We start from the raw sequence: 14,652 nt of genomic DNA, 5'->3' as shown, positions 1-14,652 counted from the left end.
AGCCTTTCTTCGTCTAAATCCTTTTTTTGATTCTAAATTTTTACCTTTAGAATGACATTTACTCATCAGGCACCCTCGGGAGTCCTTGAGCGCGTTAAAAAAGGTGGGAAATCCAAAATGTGCAACAAGAATTTCGTTTTTTTCGGTGGAGACAGATTCTCGGGAAAAAACGAAAAAAACTAACTGTGTTTTCGAATTTTCGACGAATAATTCTTTAGAAAGAAAGATTCCTTTAGAATATCTAACCGGTTTTTCAAAAATATGCAAAGAAAACAGATGAAGCAAAATTGTCCAGAATCGTACCAAAGGACACATGTTATTGTACATATGAGTAACCAAACGTTTACATTTCAGAGCTCATATTACTAGTTATTGTTTGTGGGAGAAGGGCTCATAAACATCCAGCCTCTAAACTGCCCCAAAATTACATGACTTTACTATTCCGTACACCCTGACGCAAAAAATTCGTTCCGGTTGGTTTTGAAATTACAAGTCCGTGGGCAATAGATTTCCAACGACAAGGTTTTATCAACTGACCGAGCAGACTTCCATCTCAATGTCAGTGGTTATTCTGCATTTAAATCTGCATTTAAGAAGTTTTGAATCGTTTGCCAAGTCATTTTGAGCTGCGTCTCAAGGGGCATATTTTTGTACTATGTATATGAAGCTGGCAGCTTTACAAATATTACATGAAGATTATTCATGCATTAGAGATCTATGGTCACTCCCCTTCGTCCAAAAGCAAAAAAGAATGGATGATATCAAGGCATTTATGGTTGGGCGTGTAGCAAGTTGAAATTTATGCTTTGAATTTGACTTCGGTAACGAACAGTAATGGAGGTCGGTCCAAATCAAATCTGAACCATCCTTTAATGAACGATTTTGACAGTCTAATTATAAGACTATTTCTCAATAGCAATAGTTTTTAAGCTTTAACCAGAGTGCCAAGGCCAAGCGCAACTGATTCATTTGTGGGAGTGTATGAACAAAAGTGGATTCATTAGCGCTCTGCTTGAAGGAAAACCAATCTTCCCGTACAGTGGCACAATAAATCTAAATCTAACTATTGAACGATCCATAAATCATGATGGGGATAGAAATGGTACCACATGTAAACATGAAAACACAAAAGCACCCTATTCAAACGGCCGATGATCACATGGATCAGTTTCTCAGTCAGCCTCTACCTACAAACAAAACAACACAAAACAACGTTTCCGCATTTAAAAAGAATCCCTCCCACCTGTGCTGATCATTCTACTCAAACTCCCTGCCTAAAAGGCTCATCCTCTCCATCCAATTAAAAGTTATCCATTCAATCTCTTATTTTCCCTGACCCACCCCCGACTGACATCGAAATATTTGTTAAGAGAGCAGTCGAGACCACAAGAGTTCGAGTATTGACCCAATGGCAAGCAAGCAAGCCGCAGTTGGGATTATTCATGAATCTCGAGCGGTTCCCCAACGTTGCTTCACGTCTTCAAGCACTGGAGGCACTTCAACCGGAGCCCTTGGCTTACTCTTCCATTGGTCCTGATGCTCAGATACCTAGTTGGACATTTCCCGGCGATTTTTGGACAGTCTGGTTGACTTCATAATGACTTGGTGAGATGGTGTTCAGTCCCCATCCCCTCCACCCCCCCTCGGGCAGGTGTAATTCACATTGTCCACCACCTTGTTTGAACCAAGTTTGAAGATGATCTGGACCGGAGATGAAAACCCAAGCTCCATTTGGGGAGTTTACATCTTACAAGCACTTTTCTAGTATCCTGTACAGCGAGGAGAGGCCGGCCATTTAACACGACGCGAACAAGGGCCAAGTTTTGATTTATGACCAGGGGAAAGAAAGTCCGAGAGTACGTACGAACGAGTAGTTCATAAGTGGGGCGAGTTGCTTTGCTAATGCGTGGAGCAATTGCATTAAGATATCATTGCTCACTGACCTGAGATGAGAAAACAATGGCTTGGCATTCCTCGGGGGATTGGTGCGATCTCCCGGGGAGATATCAGCCACGGGAGACTTGCCAACCAACGCCATTGGACATGTCAAGAATACTTCAATGAGCTCACTCATCCGCAGAACCACGGAGATTTACTCGAGGAACTCCACGAGTGCACAACACTGACGAAAAGTGGTCGCAAGAAGCTCTTCATTGCGATTTTACAGAACAAGTAAAGAAAAATAGTGATTGCTCCATAGCTTGCCTCACGACACAAGCATATTCAGTGTCACTAAAATGTGGAAAATATTGCCCAAAATAGACATGATTGAAAGAAGAACATTCCAATACCTGGACGACATTATGGATCTCCTGATTTTTTAAGCAAGGTAAAATAGATGGCCACAACAACAACAAAAAAACATTCCGCGCTAAACCACAAAAATATCAAAATATGGATACACTTATGGCAGAGGGCGCTTTTGCTTTCCAGAGCTCCAAGCATCCATAAAAAGGACAAGAGATTGATGGATCATACTGGTTGATGTTAATGCTTGATCCTCACCGTTTGATATGACACCTGAATTCAAATTATGATCCTTGTGTTCAGATGACGAAAAGAACTCACAGTGCGTGTTGCAAAGCGATAATTGCTCGAGATCAAATTGAACCAGAAATCGTCCAGAGAAAAGCCAGTCAAGAATTCACTGGCTTGGCTCACTGCAGAGCAACCTGAACCCCGTGAGTCACGTAGTACGAGTAGTAGTGGTAGTAGGCGGTATCAGACGATGAAATCAACCGAATGATCCTCCTCCACATCACTGGCTCAAATGAGCTGGCAAGCTAGCTAGCTCACTAGCTCATCATCATCATAGTCGCAAATGAGTTGGTAATCATTACGGGCAAATACTGCAGTATTGTAGGTACATAGAGTCCAGGCAGCAGCTTGTTGCCATTGCTTCTACTACAGTGTCCATGACAAAAGGAAGTCGTTTTGTCGTCAATGCGTTATCTTTGACACGTGGGCTCTGGTTGACGACCCTATTGCAGAGATGGAGAGAGAGAGAGAGAGAGGAAACAAACCCTTTGCTCCACAAGATGGTTAAGATGTCTTATCAAGTTTTGAGGGAAATACGCACACACACCATAGCAATCTTCTGGCTCTTAAAATCACGAGGAACAACTCTGTTTCTTTTTAAATTTAAATTTATGTCATTCTGACTCAAATTTAAAAAAACCCATCAAAATCAATCTTTTTCCAAATCATATCTCTCTATTGTTTTGAAAACTTAATTTGAAGTTATTAAGCGTATACCTAATTGACCAATCAATGAATATTCTATAAAAAGCAACAACGTTTGAAAGATGCCTTTTATATTCTGTTGTGACAAAGGCCAGATATTTTCTATAGAATTCAAGTGAAAGCATAGCTAAATGCATTTTCGATGCATGCACAGCATAATTTCCGAAATATTTGTAATACGATTGAAAAATGGATGTGAAATAGTTATTCAGCTATTTTCAGCTATTTTGAAATCGTACTAGAAAGACCAAATTAGTTTTTCCTTTAGTAATATTTGAAATCGATATTGATTGTGTGGGCACTTGAGTTCAGATTTAGGAGAGGCTATTTTGGCGCTAAAACAGGCAAAACAGGACCCTTCAATCCCATATAACTGAGTAGCGAATTAATAGATATCATCCAGTGTTACCAATATCCATTAATTAGGGATTACAAAATTGTAATGTTTGATTTGGTTTTAGGCATGTAAATTGGTAGCTTGAGCTAGAATGACATATGGTAATAAAATCACATTAATCCCTTACGATTGCACATGTAGGAGTTTGAAAAATGCCATGATTTGCTTGGGCATTTCTCTCAAAACCTGAGAAGGCAATGCAACCTCTGTGTTTATTTGTCTATTGTACTATTTAGCTGTCAGAACAGGTAGGAGTGATTTAGGAACAAGTAAAAACAAGTAATGATAATTGTCCTTGGGTTGATGATGTGAGGCAAGAGGAAAGTGGCTCCTCGAGTTTGAGTGTGCCCAAATCAGGCGTGAAGATTGGTTGGTAGCCCATGGGCNGTTTGAAAGATGCCTTTTATATTCTGTTGTGACAAAGGCCAGATATTTTCTATAGAATTCAAGTGAAAGCATAGCTAAATGCATTTTCGATGCATGTACAGCATAATATCCGAAATATTTGTAATGCGATTGAAAAATGGATGTGAAATAGTTATTCAGCTATTTTCAGCTACTTTGAAATCGTACTAGAAAGACCAAATTAGGTTTTCCTTTAGTAATATTTGAAATCGATATTGATTGAGTGGGCACTTGAGCTCAGATTTAGGAGAGGCTATTTTGGCGCTAAACCTGACAAAACAGGACCCTTCAATCCCATATAACTGAGTAGCGAACTAATAGATATCATCCAGTGTTATTCCCATTAATTAGGGATTACAAAATTATAATGTTTGATTTGGTTTTAGGCATGCAAATTTGTAGCTTGAGCTAGAATGACATATGGTAATAAAATCGTATTAGTACCCTACGATTGCACATGTAGGAGTTCGAAAAATGCCATGATTTGCTTGGGCATCTCTCTCAAAACCTGATAAGGCAATGCAACCTCTGTGTCTATTTGTCTATTGTACTATGTAGCTGTCAGAACAGGTAGGAGTGATTTAGGAACAAGTAAAAACAAGTAATGATAATTGTCCTTGGGTTGATGATGTGAGGCAAGAGGAAAGTGGCTCCTCGAGTTTGAGTGTGCCCAAATCAGGCGTGAAGATTGGTTGGTAGCCCATGGGCAAATTGGCCATCATGGCGAGCACTTTGTCCATACGCACATACTCGTGTACTACCACGAGTGAAACCTTGGGGAATGAGGTATGAGTCAAGCAGCCCTTTTTGATTCGCCTCTTCCCTGCAAGATCATAATTCTTACTCGCTATGGATTTGCTATCATTTTTCATGTGTTGGATTTCATTTAGCGAATTTTTATGTCTATTTTGAATGCATAATTTGCGGAATGGGTGGAATGGGTTTGAGATAATCCGCGAATTTGGACAGGAAAGGCTCAAGGCCGATTTGATGGTTACATCTTTGATCGTTTTGAAAATCTAGGGAGGACTTTTTGGACAGTCCACAACTCAATTGATATTGTTTGTTCTCACGTAAGCTAAAATTTATTTATCCAGGCTTCTTCGCTTCAACTGACACTTTGATATTTCAAACAAGACGGAATAAAACTGACCGGGTGAGACGATCCTCTCTCTGGTCGTCAAACGGATACAACTATTGATTTCACCTCTTTGAACCTGCCAAAATGGAATGCTTTGTTAGGCAACACTTTCCCTTCCGTTTCTAAATTGTGGCATTCACCCCCTTGCTTTTCTGGCTTTGAATACAAGGGTTGAACGCCGACCTCAGAAGACGGATTTCATTTCATATGCTGCTTTATCCCAAACCAATGCAACCAAAGGCGTATTGATCTCTTTGAAATGTTTCAAGCCCCTCTAGAAGATACCTCTGGAATTAAAGCACTCGCTTGCTTGACCCCCTCAGTTCGGATTAATCAAGATACACGTTGTGTGTTACCTTCGATCCTTAACAGAAAAGTGTACTTGGCTATAAATGCTACCCATTACGATGTCATATCGAGTTCGTTCCAAAACAGAATAGTGACCATTATCAAAGTTAGAGAAATCAGGAACCGGGTCAATAATAGACAGGCGAAAGCCATTAGTTTTGTTAATGGAACACATGATCTTCAGGATGTATGCATTTCAAATCCATATACTTCGGCCACTAGGTGGATGTGCTAAACGATCTTCTCTGAACAAAAGTGAACTTTTTGACGATTTGATCTGTTTCCAGTGCAAATGCTCTCGATAAGATTGGACCGTGCCCAGAAGGGATTAGGCGACAATCAGATCCAGGAAGTGAGCTGCGGAATGTGTGAGAAGTCCAGCAAGACAGGGGTGAAGAAGAGTCAATCAAATCGTTGCCATTGATATTAAAGATTAGGCAGCAATCGCGGACCGTTTGGCTATTTCTGTCCTAAAGGCGCTTAAATTTAGATATGAAATATATCACGTAAAGTTCTGTTCATGCCTGCATTGAAATGCGACAAATGTGTGAGAAGAGAAAACCGATTCCGAACTGTTTCCGTTCAAGTCACCAAATGTCCATCCATCCATCCATCCATCTTTTAAATGGATGGGTTGGAGAGCTGAGGAAAGGTTGGACGGGCAAATAAATGGACGTTTAATAAGCCGGAGTTTCCACGTGAACGCCTCGGAAAATGCTTTTTTGCCCAACGGGGAGAAAATATACTGGTGGATCACTCACTTGTCCAAAGGTGGGATTTCCAGGGAACGAGCTCTTGGTTTGGGATGGATAGCGAGCTCGAGTCGTCCATGGAGAAGATGAACCGCTTTCTCCACTGGAAAATGAGGCTGAAGACGAGGGCGAATATGAGTTCGAAAATCCTCCGGGATAGTATTGGGATCGAGCTGAGGGCCACAGGTCCCAACAAGTCAGGATGAGAACCACTAATTTGATGCCTGTCATGACGTCTCAATAATCAATTGTCCGACCGTGTCTACTCGAGATCAGAAGACCTTTCCACGTGGACAACCCTTGGCCAACTGGGAGAAGATCAAACGAAAAAATCTCCTCTTCTGCCACTCTTGACAAGTCAATAATTGCTCGGATTCTCACTCACTCACTCACTCACTCAGTCACTCACTCAGTCAGTGCCTTGATCGGGGTTCTCGTTCGTTCAATCGAGCGTCCATGATCCAGAGCAATGATCGTCAAGTACACCTACATTTTCGACGGACAAGAGGGTTGTTTAGTTGGTTGGTTGCTTGGCTGATTCAGTTCAGTTCTGCTTCTAAGCCGTCGCCTTTCCCCAAATGCCTCCAGGGTTGGAGCGGGGGTGTCTCTCCTTGCCTCCTCCTTCTCCTCCTCCTTTACTTTGGCCCTCTCTCTCTGACCGAATCTTGGCTTGTGTTGGTTCAAGAACGATCGCAAAGCAGTGGAGAGCGAGAATCAGGGGGTGATTTTTCATACTTGATCACTCACGACCAAGTTTGGTTTGAATAAAAAAAATGAGCCTGTAAATCAAATGCGAATGGTCAAATCGAGGTTCAATTCAATACGGTGAGCATTGTCCTCTTAAGGCTTTGAGACAACGCTAGGCACAAATATCAAGTTGTCTAAAGAAGCATTAGAATATTTCCGAACGCTTAAGTGCAAGACTGCCATGTTGTTGAATATCAGGGTCTGTTGTTTTTGTCATCATCATCATTTGGTCATTAACATAACTTATTCCTAATGATGCACATGGCCATGGTTTGCTGAAGGATTTCAATAATGGACGTGCGCCGAACAGGAACGCTGAAAAAGGCACTTTGCCTAGGTTGCGAGAGTTTTGTCTAGTTGCGTAACATAAATCACCGAAACCTAGTCAAAAAGCTGTTATGAAATGTTCTTGTTATAAGGGGATGATGCCAACTTGAAGGACACGTCCGATAAAACAGAACACCCCATTTCATAGTAGAGGACAGAAATTTCGTGATCTGTATAATTGCAAAAGAATAGAATAGGCAAACACAGTTTCAATAATTTTGCAGTCAATTTACATTGATCATATCTCCAGTTATTATATCTACTAATATCTAAGTGCTATGGTAGGAATAGTAAGGGAGGGGACCTGGCGAAGCGGTTAGTGCAGTTACGTAGCATGAGAGACGTTCCTGGTTGGATAATCCTCTCCAATCTGTCTCAAGGAAACCTTTTGACGCTAACCACACCCATTGGAGGAGAACCAAACTAATACGGACCATGGTCCGTATTAAACCGCCTATCGGAACTATATATATGGATGATGTGATGGCAAGGTTCGCTGGCCGTGCGAAGTTTGCCCCTCTAATCGTTGCACCCCAAATGAATATCTTTGAAAAATAGATGTCCACGAAGCACGACTCGAGCTCAAAAATGTCCATTTTCGCTCGATCCCTCAGCACTCTCTGGATGTTGGTCACGAGTCGGTGAAATGACCGCAAACGAAGTTTCTGCCAAACCTCAGGAGGAAATCGAAAGGATTGTTCCAATGCTAATGATTGATCTGATTGAATAGCAAACAAGAACAGGAGAAGACGAGGAGCACAACAGCATTGATCATCTGTCAAGCCCCACTTCATCCTTCGAGCATCTCTCGTTTGATCCGTTTTCTTCGATCTATGGGACTTTCTTCTTTAACCAGTTCTTATACGAGCTTACGCTCCATTTTGGTGAGAAAACATCCGGCTTCGACAATCATCTTCATCATCATCATCATCGCCACCCTAACCTTGTCCACATCGAATCGTCGAATCCTGTTTGCATATTGAATTTCTTCGGCCACTGACCCAAATTTCTCTGGCTTTGATGAACATGAATTGATTGCACGTATTGCATCCTTTGAATTCAATGGCAATCTCGGCCAGATTATTGTGTCATTCTTATCCTCTTTCTTGACACGAAAGAGCACTTTTGACAGGGACAATAGAGACCCTCAAAAGCCGTCCTTTGACTGAGTCGAGCGAACAAACAAATAAAGGGATTTTAGATTTTGAATTCAACCACCAGATTAGTCTAGTAAGCTTCATATTCCGGGCCAAGTCGATCGATGCATTCGATTTCTTGTTTCAATCAACTATATCCAAGTTGGTCGGAGGATCGGAGGATGGATGGATCATCTCCGACCATGAGAGACTTTTCAAATCAGTCGAACGTTTTCCGCCAAATCCATAGTTATCATACATGCACGTTTCTGACGCCAATTGAGGTTCATTTGCATTCCTCTTGCTTCTCATTCATTTGATAATGAGCCAGTAGGGTGGAGCGTCCAAGGTCATCAAAACATGATATGTCAATAATCTACGGTTGGTAAACCTTCTCTGTCATCAATGCTTGTCTGGCTCTTGAGCTCATGACAATCTTAAGTGAAAAAAAAACTCATGTCTCGAAAACGACAAAAAGAACCCCCCGTTCTTCTAGTCGTTCTCAGAGGCTGCAGAAGTGGCCGGCCAGTCAGAGTCTCATGTTCTGAAGCGTTTGAGTCATGTCTCTCAAGGGGGAAAACATCCTCGTCACATCCGTACTTGTGTACCATGTACAAACACCACAGAGCATATCTGTTCCTTGGGAGGAATTCGCCGTCTGTCTTTTGTTGGATGGAGTCACAGCTTTGATCCCTTGTCTCCGTTTGTCTCACTCACCCCGCTGAAGAAAGATGGAGAGAATGGAGAGAAGGAGAATAATCTTGGCAGGCATGATACAGTATGGGCCAGCAATATGAATAGAGATGTTGTTGGTTGCTTCTTAATAAGATTTTATTTATTCTAATGGTGTTTCATTTTGCCTTCTCAGCTGTTTTTGTACTTTTGTATGCATGCCTTTTTATGTTTGATACTTTGGTTTATGTTGAGTTTGAACCTTTTTTTCAGAGCCTTCTTCCATTTACAAAACATTCATTCTTTTTCAAATTGCTAACCAGGTTTCTGAAGTCCAGTTCGACGCTTTTTTCCTTTTATTGTCAATCCTAAGCCCTAGAAGTTAGAGTTAGACCGGCACTAGTTAGGTCTTCAAAGTAAGTGACATCTAGTGGTCAAAAACAGTTTTGAGCGTTTGGTCGAAATTTTAGACAGGGCTTTAAACTCAATCGTTGCATGTTTAAGATGTCAGCATCGCTCATTGTCATTTTGGTTAGAATCATGGACAGACGAGCTAGGACTACAAAAGTAAACCCTGTAACATAATTAATCACTAATCACAGGTTGAAAACGATTCTAAATCCTTTTTTTTGCATACGTGTCTCCAATCTCCAAGTATTGGCATATTTCAAGATCCACTTCTTGAACAATTATGAGTTTGCTTCAATTCTCAATTAAGAGTAAAATGAACTAAATGATTGAATCTACTCTATATATTTCGGTGCTTTCTCCCCTATTGTGCCCATTTCAGTTGAAGTTGAAAGACCACGGTTCGTGTGAAATCGACATCCCTATTGGGTGATGAGTTTTGAAGGGCAACAGGATCATTTGCACGCCCATGTGTGGACCGTAGTAGCACTATTCCTCCAAGGGAAGGCAGGGAAATTGAATCGAAAGCAGGGCTTTACGCAATTCATAAATCAGAATGGGAAACACCAAACCAGGACTGGCTTGTATCGAGTCACCGAGTCCAGAATTGACATGGATGTGTGCTCGTACGTACGTACACATGTGTGTTTACTATCTTGTCAGTTCGCATCCTCGCCCTGTCCAATTGCCCAAGACGCACACAACTGGAGAAGTGACATGAAAAGCTCTCCTCCGAGAAGTGTTTTTGTTCGTCTTGGAAACTTTTCGAACAAGACTGAAAAAGGAAACGAGACGCGAACGGCATCGGTTTCGAACGAACAGCATTTGTCACTTTGAAGGAGGAGAAGCAAGAGAACGAGAAGCACCACACCACCCACCACCACCATCATCTTCAGCAACAACGACCCCCCCCCCCTTACACGATCATCATGTGGACAAAGTCGTTGGCCTTTAGTGCATCAGGATAAGTTCGAATTGGATCGAGGAGACAAAATGTGACCCAGTACACCAAGATGGTGTGGGACGGTGTTGAGTTAGTTTCAGTGTTCCTCGTGTCCATGGTGCTCCAGCTCCAGGAGGGTGGTTGCCAAGGATACGATTGCTCGCGAGTCTCGCCCAAATGGGACCAATATAACGGTAAATGGCTGATTGTAGTTAGTCTTACTTATTCTTACGGTACACCCAAGCTTGGGTCTTTGGGCGCTTGAAGCCCTTGGGTTGTCCTTGAAAGATACGCAAAAACGAACGGAAGAAGAAGAATGCTGTTATCATTTATGGATTGGTCGGTTCCATTGAGCGCTGCTGTTGTGGCCTCGAAGTGATTATTATTTCATTGTTTCTTTCATAGCATTTGTAGCATTAAGAAATGAATGTTCACTCCAGAAAACATGGGGTTCAAACTATCGTTTGTGTTTTTGTGAATCAGGCAATTGATCAAAGGGGGGCCTGACATGATCCTTGGTTTGAGAATGTTTCTTTTCTATATCGATTGAGAAAAGTTGAATTCCTCCATATGGGCTAGCAGTCTCTGCGATGCCCAAAATCAATCTTTTGAATTACAACTCAATCACATGTCAATGTCAGAATGTCAGAGTCAAAAGTTATTCGCACTCCAAATTCATTACGTAACAGCCCACAGATTGAAGGAGTTGGCCTGGCCCTTTTTGCAACTTCATTGTAGATAGTGTGACCAAAGCAAGGTCGTTTAATGTGTACACAAAGCACACAAGGCAGACCATAAATGGATATTTTCTTTCACACTCATTTCCTTTCTCGTTCGTTAATGGTTGGTTAATCAAACCAAGAATGGCCTTCGAATAACGTGATGGTTTGACCCCTTTGAGTTTCCTTTGGTTCGTCTCTGCAGGCAAACCATTCGTTCAATTGGCAGACGAGCAGAGTCTGAAAGTGGAAGTGGCTTGGAGTTGGGGGTCGGTCTTGGCCGGTTCCAGTTGTGTTCAGGCCTTCGAGGTCGAGCACCAAGAGTTCGGCAAAGGCCGCAAGACCTGGAGTCAGTGGTCGTCCTTGGTGAATTGTGCCATTGTGGTCCAAGACCATCTGGACATACAGGAGGGGAATTTCACGTGCCACAAATTCCTCTCCTCCATTGATTGTGACAAAAGGGAAGCCAGTCAACCAACTTCATTGCATTCGACCATTCGACAAACACACCAAAGGGCTAAAATGAAAGTAACACACGATACGTACTCTTCGAAGTGAATGAACTGAAAGCTAAGATATCTTTAATCGCAAATGGTAACAGGAAAATGTCCCTCAAGCACTTGTTCCTGAATGTGTACATAATTAACGGGTCCCACAGGGTCCCAGATGATCGAGAAGAAAGGGATGGGCCGCGGCTTAATTCAATGATTCGTGATGGATTAGGTGATATGGAAAAAAAATCAAACTTAGTCAGGGCAATGAAGTTGGCATGGACTGGTTTTATGTAGGATGCGCTTCCGAGTGCTAATGCACAATATCTTTAACGAGTACAGAGTAGTGACGCCCTCTCGTTACGAAGAGGCCCTTATACAGTGCCGCCCCATCTATCAAAAGATCACCCAGGCCATTCCGGTGAGCTCGATCCGATCCAATCTGTTCCTGGTCAGAGTGCCTCATCGAAGACGTTACCAAAGACCAACTCGCAAACCAGCCATTCCAGACAGGGCAACCACGCCCATCCCTACTGCCCGGCCCACCATGGCCACGATTGCCACAATCGCCTCCACCGCCACCACCACAACTTCAACCACCACTACACAGCCTAGAAATTTGGATCCAATCCAAGATGAGAATGGAACGGATATCAGAGGGATTCTCTCCATGGAATATCCCATTCCCAATGAAGTGCCCAAGCATATCCATAGAGGTGAGTGAGGGAAAAGGAACAATACAAGCATGAACTTGACATTTGAATGAGGTTTTCAGATACGTTTGTGCTACTTTCCGGCAAATTTGCCAAGATTGACAAAACCAAGAAGTATGAAGTTCGTCACAATCTCAAAGATTTTGAAGCCACGAGCCAACATCTTCAGTGAGTACATAAAGGGAAAATATTCGTCATGCAAACCAAGAAAATGTGTGTTTTTTTTAATCAAACGTTTTCCACTTCTCTTCTCTATCTATACAAGTAATTTGTCAAGAAACTGCTTTTATCCACACGTATACCCATTACAGGGTGGACGGGATAAAGTGTTACAAGCAAAAACATGTATTGACTCTTTGAAAATTGCTCTTGATACACCAGATTCTGGATTTAGGCTCTTCGATGAACTTCCTTTTCAGTATAAAACAGTTAGTCAAATTGGCCGCTCTAGGTCAAAAATATTTACTGAAAACACCCACTGCCAGTCTCACAGCGCGCATGCTCTGTACTGTCCCTAGAAAGGACTTGCGCACGTTGGCTTCCGGCCTTCGAAAGTTGATTTTCACCGAGCGTCACTATGGTTTCAATGGAAAGTGAATGCCGTTGGCAATTGGGGTACTAATTATTGAATTAAAGCAAATTCTGTAACACCTTATAAAATCCACCCTTTATATGTCTTTCCTGTTTATGAATTGATCTTCATCTCCTTCTGAGATCTAAACAGAATTGAACGGTATCAATTCATTTACCACATTGTACCACTTTTCATAACTTCATGATGACCTAGTGTCTTTCGATTCCAGGTACTGTGGTAAATATTACGTCCAAGACGTTTCCGACGAATGCGATGTGGAAAAGGTCATCCGCCGAGGTGAGCATCGTTAGTCAATAAATATAGCTTTGAGAGCAGTATACTAATAGACCTAGGGCTATATAATGGATTGATGGATATTCTTTGTTTGCTTTCCAGGGATGCATCTGTGTCTAACTAGTACCAACGACTTTGTTCCGAACCCGGAAGTGGAAGCGCACCAAGGGCGCAAGTTCAAACTATTTGTGAGCCCCAAATGCTCTGGGGTATTGTCATTTGCGCAGAAATTGCGACAATGCTTCTGTGATGAACCCCGATCATTCATTGTGGCCTAATATAACCTAATATTCTTGAAGCTATGAGTGTTTGGCATGATTATCTACTAAAGGAATGGCCAATCAACTTCCTACAGTAAACGAAATATGTTTTATCTTCTTCACTTCAGAGGGCACTTTGTGAGTGAGGCTCTACCAATGAGGTATAGGGTTGGTTTGGCCGATTCTTCTTTATGGAATTTTTGAGTGGGGACCAACATTGCCCTGATTTTTACACCCACACCCTGTATTTCGCCCAAAATTCCCCCTAAACATGACCAAAACCCTTCAATTTCCCCGAAAATTCTGGGTTTTAGGTTATTCTCTGGTTAAAATTCATGAAAAAGGTTTTTTGCCCAAAAGTGACCAGAATAGTTGAAAACTTAATGTACCCTAAAAAGTTCTTTCCCACCCCTAATGATTAGTGATCCAGGTCACATAATGTCAGGAAAAAATTGCACTCATGCCCTGTTACTAGTAGTTTATTTAGCAATCTACTGCACCTCTTCCCTTTGTCTGTCGTTGTAAATGAGGGCCCATATATATGTGGCGCCCTGACAAAGGCAAAAATTTACAAAATATAAGCAATCGACATAGATTAAATTTCCACATTAACACTCGGATGATTGGATCCGATTCTTCATTCAATTGATTTCGAGTTGACTGATGGAGTTTTTAAGTTTCATAGCTTCTCACAAAAAAACATAGTTACTAGCCACAAAATGTGGTCAAAATTGGGGTCACAACGTAGGCAGAAATATTATATTTCTAGGCAGTCTTGAGAGGCGTAAATTTAATGGATATAGGTAACAGAGCCACATGCAATTGACAGAGACATTAACTTATCAGGTTCATTTTAAGATTTTGGGGTGATTCTTCAGTAAAGGCAAATGTTAGCGTCAGACAGTTACCACGTGATGGACTTGTCGTCCTTTCGCAATCTTCATAGAAATAGTGAATTTGACCTTTCCCTGTCTTCAACAATATCGATTTTTATCACTCCTACAATGATCTTTAGCAATCATAATGTGCTCAAAACACTTTAAGATATTTCGTGTTTTCCTAATTTGGGCATCATTTTTTTA

General features: G+C 41.7%; 2 protein-coding genes across 2 annotated transcripts in view; one reads left to right on the top strand and one right to left on the bottom strand.

Annotated features, from left to right (window-relative positions):
• LOC131892151 (mucin-12-like) overlaps nt 1-6,719 on the bottom strand; it is a 13,288-nt gene extending 6,569 nt beyond the window's left edge. The window contains exon 1 of the mRNA XM_059241928.1: nt 6,296-6,719. Coding sequence (XP_059097911.1) covers nt 6,296-6,517 — 222 coding nt within the window. The 5' untranslated portion in view covers nt 6,518-6,719. The remainder of the gene's footprint in view (nt 1-6,295) is intronic.
• A 3,548-nt stretch (nt 6,720-10,267) lies between these two features.
• LOC131892093 (uncharacterized) lies at nt 10,268-14,170 on the top strand. The gene is made up of 5 exons (XM_059241835.1): nt 10,268-10,713; nt 11,444-12,445; nt 12,505-12,610; nt 13,246-13,313; nt 13,413-14,170. The coding sequence occupies exons 2-5, from the start codon at nt 12,028-12,030 to the stop codon at nt 13,586-13,588; spliced, it is 768 nt and encodes a 255-aa protein (XP_059097818.1). The 5' UTR covers nt 10,268-10,713; nt 11,444-12,027; the 3' UTR covers nt 13,589-14,170.
• The last annotated feature ends 482 nt before the right edge of the window (nt 14,171-14,652 follow it).

The sequence above is a fragment of the Tigriopus californicus genome, chromosome 12 (genome assembly GCF_007210705.1).
Source record: "Tigriopus californicus strain San Diego chromosome 12, Tcal_SD_v2.1, whole genome shotgun sequence".
Lineage (NCBI taxonomy): Eukaryota > Metazoa > Arthropoda > Copepoda > Harpacticoida > Harpacticidae > Tigriopus > Tigriopus californicus.
The sequence above is the reverse complement of the archived record's forward strand: the minus strand, read 5'-3'. Positions and strand labels throughout refer to the sequence as shown.